General features: G+C 37.7%; 1 protein-coding gene and 1 long non-coding RNA gene across 17 annotated transcripts in view; both read left to right on the top strand.

Moving 5' to 3' along the window:
• Positions 1-563: 563 nt before the first annotated feature.
• R3HDM1 (R3H domain containing 1) overlaps positions 564-12,439 on the top strand; it is a 65,589-nt gene continuing 53,713 nt past the window's right edge. For 13 of the 16 annotated variants that reach the window (XR_013537146.1, XR_012082074.2, XM_072984042.2 and 10 more), the window contains exons 1-4: positions 564-705; positions 1,884-2,096; positions 11,073-11,114; positions 11,564-11,653. Coding sequence is in view for 14 of the 16 variants with exons in the window: in XM_072984042.2 (XP_072840143.2) it covers positions 1,926-2,096; positions 11,073-11,114; positions 11,564-11,653 (303 nt within the window). In the remaining 2 variants the exon portion in view is untranslated. Of the gene's footprint in view, positions 706-1,883; positions 2,097-11,072; positions 11,115-11,563; positions 11,654-12,439 lie in introns of those variants that run through there. The other 3 variants (XM_020779659.3, XM_020779656.3, XM_078377049.1) reach the window with 2 other exon arrangements.
• Positions 6,606-8,246, top strand: LOC144583394 (uncharacterized). Its single transcript, XR_013537149.1, has 2 exons — positions 6,606-7,900; positions 7,950-8,246. It is a non-coding gene; the product is annotated as an uncharacterized LOC144583394 (long non-coding RNA).

The raw sequence follows: 12,439 nt of genomic DNA, 5'->3' as shown, positions 1-12,439 counted from the left end.
GTTGCTGTCTCTTGTGAGCTGTTTACAACCTGTAGGATGAGTTTGGGGTCCGTGGAAGGCAAATTTAATTATTTGAAGTGCATTGTACTGGACATTGTTTCTTTTTTCCATTGTTATATGCACTGCACTTACCAAAGATATGATTTTTCTTTATATTCAATAAATCATCTTGATGACAACTTTGGGTGTGGGACAGAGACAGCCGCCTAGAGTGTTCACAATGAACAGATAGGCGGGGTATAAATGGAATAAATAAATGAATAAATTGTTTTGTAAAAGAAAATTGGATTATAAGATGCTCAAATCCTTGTAGAAAAGGTAATTCTCAGGGATGGTGTTCCTGTTGGATTACCTCTGTAATCAGCAAGAGTTGCATTGTTAGATTAGCTTCCTGAATCTGAAAGGAAATTATTGAATGGAAATGTGGGGGAAAGACTGCAATAATGCTATTTAAAAAAATAATAATCCAAATTCTTGACTTTTTAAAAACTCTTTTTAGGTGTCTTAAAGGGATGGTATTGCTGAGACAACACAGTATAGTACAGTCCAAGGGTCTCCGATGGTGATAAGGACATGGGACTCCTTCCAGATTCCAGATGGTTCATCACAGCTGACATCTTGGTTGACGACTGTGAAAAAGATCCTTGGATTATTTTATTTTATTTTCGTGGGAGATCACAGTCACAGGCCTACAGGATACATCAGGTGAGTAAGGCTGAACATTTATCATGTCTACGATTCTTTTTTAGAGAAGATTTTTTTAAAAAAATAGAGTATTAAAATTCCATTTATACTGCACTCTTCTCTCTGTGCACTAAAGGCCTTCCTCCTTCAAAGGTGTGTTCAGAGTTAGGTTTACTTCCTTGAAATATGCCATGCTAGCCTTTGAATCACCAGACATGTGGAGATAATTTAGTAATATCTAAGGGTTTATTTTGCAGTATTTCAATATTGGTTAGCTGGCACTCTATATCAGAGAAGACAGTTGCTCCAAATCCTAAAATTTACAACCCAAACATGTCACATTGGTTACATGTTTTTACCTTGGAAGTCACTGAGAATTATTGTTCGCCTTGCTTTCAGATGGAGCAAAGAGTAATTTTTGGACTATGTGCAGTAGCACACCAACCCTTTTTTGGCCTTCAGTTCCCTCAAGAAAAAAGTGTGGTTTGGTTTGGTTTTTTGAAAAAGGAGGCAAACTCCTAAAAGTCCTTCGTACCTCAGTAAAGTTTATGGCAGGCCTTTCTTACCCCTGTAATTTAAGGAGGAGATGTTTGATAATCATCCCTTTCCCAACATCTCTCTTCCTTGAGTTATAATTGTTTATTTCAAGAGGATTAAGTATTTTGTTATTTAAGAAGATTATGTCTTAATTGTTATTTGAAGAGCCTTGTTTGTTTATTTAAACAAGAAATCCTCTAGACTCTTTTTCATAGATTTCCATCTGTTGTTTCTAAGGCAGAAAAGAAATTTATGGTGTATGGCTTAAAATTACATTGGAAACTCAATTATTGAAGATACTCGGATGTTATTAAATAATAATTCTCATTCTATAATAGATCAGTCTCAACTGATCTTCAGCCTTAGTTTAGATTCTTATAAAGAAGAACTGGAATCTGTTTATCCACAATAAGGTTGACCAAATGAATTTTGTGAAGGGAAATACCTATTGATATGGTAATTTAGACTTGTTCCTTTTTTTTTTACCATTCTCTCTTTTTTAAAATTTAGAATAAACAGTGGTACAGGGTTAAGGGAATAGGAGAGGGTTTTGGGAAGGGGTAAAAATTACCCTGATAATAATTTCTAGAACTGTTCTTTGAATAGGGATAACACTGATAAAAATTTTAATGCCTTATTTTTTTCCTCCTCTTCTTTCAAAGGCTCCATATTTCCTTTAGATTTTTTTAAAATAACCCTTTCTAATGAGGATGACTGATACTGTTATTGTAAAGGAGGAAAGTAATACAATGAAAGGTTCAGAAGCAGACGTAAAAGACAACACCACAGTGGAATACTTCATAAAATCAGAAAGCCATGAGCAAATTCAAGTCGAAAAAGATGAAAGGTGTACTGATAATAAAAATGATGTGCAGGTAAGAGATATTTCTGCCACTTTATATTTACCCTAGGTTATATTGAATACAGTGTTTCTTAGTGCTGTTGCCTCTTCTAAAAACCTCTCTCTTTTTTTTTCCTCTTCTATTTCCCCATTTCCTTGGTTTCAGGTATGAATCAATTTCAGTAGTGTTTTAAAAAATACAAATTTTCATGTATAATTTATCTCTTCCTTCACGTTTTCCTTACATTGTCTTTTCCTTAAGTGCTGTGCATTAGGTTTCTGAATAGATTCGAAGGTAGGTTTGCCAGTTATCTTACAGGACAGAAACTGGCATTTTGGTAGCAATACATGTCTTCACTACACAGTTTGGTGAGTTATCAGGTTACCATAATGTAGTAGTTGAATCATTTTCTCAACTTTTGTGGCTGAATGCCATTTGATAAAACATGGGACCAAAAGACTTTTTTTTTCACATGATAATGAAGTTAATTTCTCTCATTCAGTAGTGATATTATCAAACTTCTTTTTATAATATGACATATTACAGACATCATAGTGATTACCTCCGCTGTGATTATCTCTTCATCCTGTGTATGGTGACCATATTCTTTTAAATATGTAAGATAGTTGACTGCTCTAGAGCTTTGGATTTTCTGATTATTTCATTTTTGTTTAACTTCAAAATAAGCCTTGACTTTCATTAGCTTGTACCTGTGTGTTAAAAGTGGATTGGTAATTTGTACATCTAATTGTCTGCAATGGCTTTAATACCATTACCTGAATGGAGGCATTTGTTGCAAAATTGTCAAGTCTAACATTGCTGGGTTCCTTTTACATTTGGTGTTGTCAGCATGCGTCCTCAGATACTGACTTGGCAGTCTGGCCATGTTTTGTCTCTCTTGCTTAAGTCTTCTGACATATATAAAAGGATTTGGAGGTGGAGACAGATTTGTGGTAGAGATTGGGACATAAATTCTTTTTTAAATATTTGTATCTAAGGCCTCCACCCCTTTTGAGTGAGGGATTTTCTGTATGCACATGTATGGTCTCTCTGACCCATCTCTCAAACCACCTGTCTTCTTGGTCTAAAATGAGGACATCTTGGTCATCAAACGAGTGTCCTTTGTCCTTCAAATGAAGGAACACTGCTGATTGTGGTCCTGAGCTGTTGCTCCTCCTGTGCTGGGCCATTCTCCTGTTTAGTCGCTGTTTAGTTTCTCCAGTGTAGAGTTCCAATCTGTCTCCTATTTATCATGCTGCCCTTTCATCCATCCCCAGAAAGATCAGGACCATACCCACCAAAAAGACCACTGTGAACGACCATTAACAACCCATAACAGTGGGTGGAGAAACACAACAGAAGTAGGTTTTTCACTCCCCCCCTCCCTTTGTCCATCTAATTCAGAACAAGGGAAAGTGAAATCAACCTGGAGGAGCTATCAGGGGTCGCCTACCAACTCTCCTCAGAATGAAGAAGCTACTTGGATGAGTAGCAAAACATTTCAGCCTAATAAGAAAGAAGTCCAGTTGTGATGATTCAACTGCCAGATTTCCAAGGGTAGTGTGCACTTGTTTTGGAGAAGGAGAGAGACTCCAGCTGTTTCTTTCACTTCCCAAGCTTCAGTACAAAAAGGAGGCTTTTGGAAGCTTTTTAGAGTTCTTGTTGCCAAAGGGTCAGGGGTGGTTGCCTCTAGCAAGGAGAAGTACAGATTCCTTATTGTTAGCTAATTTGTCTGACATTCATCTCTCTTAACAGCATTGTTGTCATCCTGAGGAAGCATCTTGCAATTAATTTAGAAGAAGTAATGTTTTTATGTTAGATAAAGTCGTATCTGATCTGTTTTATCACATCTATCTTTTTAATTACAAAAATCCCTCCTTCCCAACTCATTCCAAAAAGTGCAGGGCCAGATAAAACAGAATGGAAGTATTAAAGAGATTAAGAAGTACACTGTTTTGTTTTCATTCTAAACTTTGGAGATTCTTAGTATAAAGTAATTATCACTGGAACTTTTAATTCACCTTTTAAATGACTTTCCACTTGGTAGTAAAGAATTGGAACCTGCTCTTTAATTCAGAGTTGAGATTATTACGTTTTATGTTTGATTTATAGCTGAAAATGAAATCTTGTTATTTTGTTGTATGACCATGATTAAGCCACCTGCCATGTGATTATATGAAGTCTCTTACTAGTCATTGTAAAGCATCTGAGGCAGAAAGAAGACAAATCTAGAAAATTAGCCATCTCTTAATCTGTTGTGGAAGAGGTATGTGTACCAAGAAGGCACAATATGTGTAGTCAGTAATACAAAGAATAAGTGTAATCTTATACATGTGCACTCAAAAGTAGGTCCTGTTGTGTTGAATAAAATTTACTTCCAAGTAAGTAGGGTGTACAGTTGCTATCAAAATAGATCTTCATAAAGTGTTTGCTGAGGCATTTCTGGAAAAAAAACCAATTTTGTTTATTACTCAATGTCATTCCTAAGTGATAAAAGCATAGTAAGTAGAGTGTGCAAAAATGCAAAATCACACACACACAAAAGCTGTGCTTGCTTCTTCAGTGATTTGTGCACCATTAACACAAATCAAGGAAGGAGGTTCAGATTGAAACATTCCGAAGCTATGTGATAAGAAATAACAAGTTTCCTTTCAGTTGTCCGTCATCTGAATTCCACTGCTTCTGTTCCTATATATATGTCTTCCATAAGTAATTGTTGGGATTACTTCTGTATTCCGGCTTTAATTCAGATCATGTTATTTGGTCACATAAAACTTTTATCACTTGGAGTCTTTGTTGTCTTAATATTCAATTAGATGGCCTGAGATTGGCAAGCTTTTTAAATTAACATGTAAATAAAATTTTAATTATGTTTGGTCTTGAGGTTGTGATTGTTGAGTACTAGGTTAACTTGATATCTAAATGTATAGCTAAGATTTTCCATCTTTCATTAGTGCCTTCTTGGTGGTGAGTTTTTTGTGTTCTCTGCCTGCTGGGTCATGCGGCAGCTGCTTCTCAGCACTTTGTGCATCAGTAACATCATTTTGGGAGTCTCCGAATCCTGTCTTTCCATGCTCAGTATTTGTCATTGATCACTGAACTGCAATAAATGTTTTTGTCTTGCAGATGTGTATTGGAGTATGGTGAGTTACCACATGCGTTTTATAAGTCATGCATATGGGGGTAACGCACCATCACCACTGTCAGATAATTCAGAAAACTCCAGTAAACCAGTGTAATTTCTTAGGGTTCCTTTGTATGAAAGATGGTCAGTGTGTCCCAGCAGTCATTTGTTCATTTTTAAAGTGAAGATTTTTAAACTCCTTTGTGAAGTTGCTATATGGATCAAGACATGTCTTCTGATAATAGCAGTTTGCAAGAATTTCCGATATCTGCAGTATATGAGCTCTTTTTCTTCTCCCAAATATGTTCCTAGTATAGCTCTCTTACTGAACACTGGCAGGCACCTTTGGAGCAAGAGCTTCATTAAGAACCTTACAGTTTTGGCTTAGAATTTATATTTTTAGCTTGCCCCTTGGCTTGCTGCCACATTTCCCCGGTTACCTACAGAAACTTCGGGGCAAAATATGGTTCTGCAAGGACTTGTTTCATTGGATTGCCTTCTGCCTACTACTATATATTAGTGTTTGACTGTGCAGTCAGCACAATAAAAAAGAAGGGTTGGGATTTTTCATTTCAGGACCTTTTGCTTTTGCAGAAGTGTTCTACTTGTCTCATTCTCTGGGAATGTTTTGTGAAATCCCTTAATACTGCTTTGGCCTGCTTGAATGTTTTGCCAACTCAATTATTAAGTGGCCAGTCCACTACTGTTTCTTTATATGTGAGGTAACAACCAGAAGGTGAAACCAGTGAAACATGTTCTGTTTCATGATTTATAATGGAGCTTGTTAATAGTTATGCTGGCCAATTTGCCCAGTTGCCCCTGACCAATCTACTCAATCCTATTCCAAGTTTCTGATGTCAGACAAAAATCAAGGAGTATGTATTTCTAGCTGTGGCTAAAAGGCCTGCATTTGTCATTTTTAAAAGGGTTCCACAGAGGTTATGTTAGTTCTAACATGGCTATACTTTTGCACTGCGGTTCTCGTTAATAGGTTTGACTGTTTGATCTGATGTTGGTCATAATAAATGATGTATTTCATGTTGAATATTTGATGCAGCATATTAATTTATGTAAATTTTTACAGGCTTAGAAAGATAAGAGTGTAGTTGTAGAAAAAAAATTATTTGCTGATTTTTAGAAAAACAGACAAGTAGTCCCAACTTTTCATTCTTTCATTGTTTCCGACATAGTGCCTAGCTAATTATAGGTACGAGGGACTGTTTTTGAAATAAGAATCTTTAAAGTGGCAGCTTCTTTGCCTAAGGGCTACTTCTAGCAAGATAGACTTACCTACATGAATACTGTATGTGAACGCCAGAGCTTTTGAACAGTTGCTTCATGTTGAAGATACCAAGTTCAAAAAGCACTGGTAGTGCTAAATAGAAAAAAGCAAAACACCCACAACACTATTTGTTAGCATATAAAACCACAAGTTATCTGAACAAAGCATGTGTGGTGTATATATAAAAATGTGTGCTATTTTATGAGTGTTGTCAGGGTGGACGTTTCAGGGCTCATCACTTATCAAACCTGTAGCAGGGATCCAACACATGTGTGCTTGCAAATAAATGTGAAATTAAGGTTGTCCTCTTACCCTCCAAAGATAAGTCACAATTGTATTTTTGTCAGAACTGTGTCCTAAGGAGGGGGCCTTTATAATTTAAACTGCTCCATTTTTTCCGGCAGTGGATTTTGGACAATGGCAGAACAGAGAGACAGCTCAAAGTTGCAACATACTGCTGTTTCAAGGATGATGCCTTAAAACAGAGATAGGCAAGAGTGGTGCGTCTGGGAGCTAGTTTTCTGCTCGTAGGAGCCATTGGAGTACAAAAGATGATTTTTAAAAAGCACACAAAAATGTATGCTCGAAGTCCACTCCCTGTGTTGTAAAAGGGCTGTGACTTTTTGAAAGCTGGATTTTCAGCAAAGGCATTTCACCTTTGGAAAGTGGAAACCAGAGGAGAGGTCTTGACTGCATGTGGTGCCATGGCTGTATTTTGTCCACCCCTTTTTCATGGTTACAATGAGATTTTTGTTACCTTTGTTGAAAAGTGTGGTGTTAAAAGTTCCCATTTTCATGTTGTGGAACTATACATGAAAATATAATTTTGTATAGCTCCCTCAAACAGAAAAAGAGAACTGCTGATCTCCGCTGGGTGCCTCCTGTTTAGTTCCGGATTAGAGCTTTTCATGGAAAGGAAATCCATAAGGTGGTGGTGTTAATGAAGTTTAACAAGACTTGCTGATTTTGAAAGCTTTGTAGAAAAAGTAAACAGACTGTATAGTGTCCAGGTGCCAATGATTTCAGAGTTGCGGCTGTGCTAACTATGCTTTGTATAGTTGTTCTATGTTTGGAGGGAAATATAATGTCTTATCAGGCAAGCTCTCAACTCCTTCGAGTAACGCTGCTGTATATCTTGTCCATCTCTAGAATCCCCCATCACATGCTCCTCCTGTCAAATTTGGTGGGAGTAATATCCCAGGTTCCATAAAATAATCTATGAAAATCTTGTTTATCTAAGAGTAAGACAACTTCTAACAAGACGCCCAGCTGCAGTTCAGCCCTAGGTCTTGTCTTACTTTCACTCAAAATATACACATCTTTATAGATCAGCCAGTACACTCCCATGTGCATAAAGACCTTTTACTGTATATGTATTCGCCTTTCAGTGAAGAGGATCTTTATCTCTGTCTGCGATCAATGGTCTCTTAGGTTTCAAAGGAATCTTTCTTTTTTTTTTCAGCCCACGTTGGTCTCTTAGGTTTCAAAGGAATCTTTCTTTTTTTTTTCAGCCCACGTTGACCTTTTGAATAATAGTGACTTGGGATCTTCCTTCTAAGGAAAAGCAGCTATTCATTTGATTCACAGAGCTAGTGTACCTTTGACCATCTCACGACTCAGTTGATGCTGATATCTGTAGTTACTCACATTGGGTACCACTTTGGTCCTTGGACAAGCATTTCATTTGGGCTGCTCTGTGCCCATGACTTTCCCTAATCTGAAGGTTATCAAATAGCGATTCTCTTTAAGGGCACAGTAATTTTTTAAACCTGATTTTTATGAAACATTTCAAGGAGGAATTGGTTTGCTGTACTTCTTCCAAAATGAATTCCTTGCCTCTGCCCAATGATTTTCACAGTGTTAAAAAAAATAATTTGTCAGTGCTGTGACATTCTGATTTTTGGTAGCATGAAATCATTAGGAACCCAGCTCTAGCTATAGGATGTGGTATGTCAGTACATAGCAACAACCTGGTGTTTAAATCAGGGGTCTCCACACCTGGCCCACCTTTCCAGTTTATCCAGCCCGTTCCCTTAACGCCGTGCATGTGAGGGGGCAGGCAGGGGGCTGGCATCCGGGCAGGGGGCATGCATGCATGCATCTGCACACATAGGCGGGTGGGGGTGCGGGCGAGGGGCATACGTGCACGTTCCTGTTCCTTTGGCCCTCTAAGAACTTGAAAGTATCCGGTGTGGCCCTCAGGGGAAAAAGTTTGTAGACCCCTGGTTTAGATTGATCTTCATGGCTTACCAATAGCTTTAATGTATGGACTGGATCAAATGCTGTAGTGCAGTGGTCCTCAACCTTGGGCCTCCAGATGTTCTTGGACTTCTACTCCCAGAAATCCTGGACAGAGGAGGTGGTGGTGTAAGCTTCTGGGAGTTGTAGTCCAAGAACATCTGGAGGCCCAAGGTTGGGGACTACTGTTGTAGTGGGATCAGCAGTTTTCCAAAATCTACTTCAGTAGTTAAAGGATTAAGGAAGCTTTGGTAACTTGTAATATTCCTTCTACCTGACTCATAGCAACTCTTCAGTATTAAAATATTTAGCTTCTTGACATTATTTTTGTCTGTTGTTCTTTAGAAGCAATTTCTTCAGTATTATGACTTGTTATGTGTCATCTATTATATATAAATAGGCAAAATATAGGTTCCCCTTGACAATTAAGTCCAGTCATGTCTGACTCTAGGGGCCAGTGCTCATCCCCGTTTGTAAGCCGAAGAGCCGGCGTTTGTCCATAGCCACTTTCTGTGGTCATGTGGCCAGCATGACTAGACACTGAACGCCATTACCTTCACACTGAGGTGGTACCTATTCATCTACTCATATTTCCATGCTTCCAAACTGCTAGGTTGACAGGATCTGGGACAAGCAATGGGAACTCACCCTTTCAAGCAAATTCGAATTGCTGACATTTCAATTGACATCCCAGTGACTCAAAGGTTTAACCTGCAGCGCCACCCACATTGCTGTTACATATATAAATAAGCCACGTCTCATAGCACACTATATGTAATTAGTTACAACTTAAAAATTATGTAACTATGTAATTGTGATTATACAGATGGTCAGCAAATAATTCTCCATTTTTGTATGCTGCAAATATGTGCAAGCTATAGGAAGGTGCTATGTGTGGCATGTTTCATGGGCAAGCAAGGGTTGAATAAGATTTCAGCCATTCCGTGTGAACAAACTTTCTCTTGTGCTACTATTAATTTATGCATCTAAGTGGAGCAGTAGTGTTTGCAGAAACACCAGCAAATGCCAGTATCCTACTGCAAGGAGAGAGACTTATTCTCAATTGTATGTCACTTCTTTAGTTGGACTATGTGCATTGGTCATAATATACAGAACTTGAATACATCCTATTAATAATGTGGAGATGCTGCTGAAACGCGTCATCTTATGTTGATCAATGCATGCTTTGACTGTAAAACTTGTCAATATTTACTATGTGGCAGTTCTCCACCGCAAGTGTCATTGTCATGACTACTAGCGGTTGGTGGTATTTTTAATGCTTTATGCTATTGGTAATGTTATTCAGAATTTCTTCCTTGAATTCATGGCAGTGTCGATGGAGTTTGCAGGTAGCCTTCCACCCAAGTATTTACAGGAACCTGAGGCAGGGGAGTTGTGCGGCAAATATTTATAAACAATATGCAGTGACCTGAAATCTGTTCCCATTGGGATACCGTTTTGAATTGCTTTATGAAGAAAGTGACAGTAACCCACTTAGACTCTTTCCATTGGAGACGGGATATGAATGTGTGAATAACTCCCACATTATTTCCGTAATTAGCAAAGTGCTAGCTTTGATGGATGGTTTCCAGATATTTTTTTTCACATAGTGGCTAAGCCGTGTAAAATTTCTTTATTGGTTGTGCCTAGGAGTTGATCAAATAACCTTTGTTATCAAGGTTGATCATTATAAATACTGTATTCTTAATTAAATACAAGAATTTAGCGGGTATCTCTGAAAGTCACTGATTAATAGTATAGTGATACTAATAACAATAGGCTGTAAGGAGAGCAGATACTTCTCGGGATATGATTATGAAAAAGTGCTGGCTAGGTGGTAACATTCTCTTTTAGAGATGAGACTTGATATGTGATATTGGCATTACCCAAGGTTAAGAGAAATATCTGAAAATAATCTTAGTTTCAAGACATTGCACAATCCCATTCGCAGCCTTAGCTAAGCGCCCAAAGGAGTTGGGGCTTTCTTTCCAATTGCCTTGAGTTGTTACCTCCCCTAAACTATTGTGACATCTCTATGAACAAGCAAAACCAGTAGTTGGAAAAGTTACATTCTGGATTACAGTTCCCAGAATTTCTGTGCTGGCTGGGAGATACTGGAGTCCAAAAAGTAACTTCGCCAAGCTCTGAATAGAATTGTTTTTGAGGTGTGGAAACTTGAAATTTCTTCAACTAAAAAAGTTAGAACCATTCCTTTTGCATTCATTCATGGGATGCATCATCCTGTAATTAATTGTCACCATCTAATTGCTTTCTCTGCTGTACACACTGGTGAATTGACAAATGGCTGATACAGTCAGTACATAAAGTTTAATACAAACTCTCTTTTGTTATGCTCACCATTCAGCGGCCAGCGCAATCTTTTGGACAGACAGGAAAAAGGTCAAAGGTACAGTAGACTTGTGTGCTGGCATGCTAAGGAAGTCTTCATGCTTGATGGAGCCTTGTTATTTTGTGAAAATATGTATTGACTTCAGTTTTATCCTTCATTTCTTTGGCAATAAAGTGTTTTTGTTTTGTTATGGACTTTTGATTTGCCTAATTGTTTGCTTTTTGCTTTACCATTATATTTCTGGTGGCTTCTTGTTGCTGGACAGAGGAAATAGTGCTGCTCTTTGCTTCAACCTTTTTTTTTTCATTAACTGAAGTTGCTTTTTGCTGATATCATGATGGCTTCAGAGCTTTAACTGCTTGTCCCTTTGCCCTCAAATAATGAATGATTGTGTACTGAAAGTAATCAGTATTCAAATGTGAGCAGCTTTATTATGCGCTTGACAGTAAAATTGAGGAAAAACAACTGTGAACTATAGATTTTTAATTATAAATACTTTTCTTTAGTCAAGTACAAAGTTAAAGCTAGTTCGGAGCCTGGCTGTGTGTGAAGAATCTCCTCCACCTCCCACAGCTGAAATTTCACAGGACATCCAGGTAAAAATAAAATTGAGTATGAGACCTCACACCTGGTTTTTGTTCTTTTAAAATGTTTGGAAGATTTGGGGAAGAGGAGTACAGTTTGCTCTTTTGAGAAATACATTTCTAAACAAATAGAAAATAATTGTGTGTGCATGTGGATGTATGTTGGCAAATCTGTGCTTGTGGACAGGTTACCACGATAGAAACCCCAGCTCTTTTGCTTGAACAATAAAATATAAGTACTTCTGCTGGATGTGTTTTATTCACATTCATGCTCTGCCTCTTATGTAGCTTACACAAGGAAATACTGTAAGTGCATCCATGAGTGTACACAGTATGACTTTCCAGAAAGCTCATACTTTAAAATATGATTAGTGTTAAAAGTTTGATACTACAGTCAAGAAATTAGGGGAAGTATATGCAATACAAATTGTAGTAGCATAAACTCCTTCCTGACATTAAATCAGTGGTATTTGTGAGTCCGACTTCCAACTGTGCTGTGGAAGAGCTTCCCTTGACACCAAAGAAATCTTACTAGTCTATCTTCTTGTGTTTCCGAGTCAGTATAGCAGACTTCTACTTGCAAGTCTGTTGAGATTTTGGCTGTCTGGGGACACCAAGGAAAATGCAATTTTGTCCCTGTTTCATTGGATGATGTTGTAGTGTGTGCAGCACTGTATTGGTTTGTTTATTTAACCAAATAGTACGAATGACTGTGAATTGATCCTTCTATTAATAAATGCTTCCAGAAAGCCAGTGTGTGTTTTTTATGAACACGCTTTCCCTCTGATAATTTTCATG

The sequence above is a fragment of the Pogona vitticeps genome, chromosome 1 (genome assembly GCF_051106095.1).
Source record: "Pogona vitticeps strain Pit_001003342236 chromosome 1, PviZW2.1, whole genome shotgun sequence".
NCBI lineage: Eukaryota > Metazoa > Chordata > Lepidosauria > Squamata > Agamidae > Pogona > Pogona vitticeps.
Note: the sequence above shows the minus strand (reverse complement) of the source record. Positions and strands in the feature narration are given on the sequence as shown.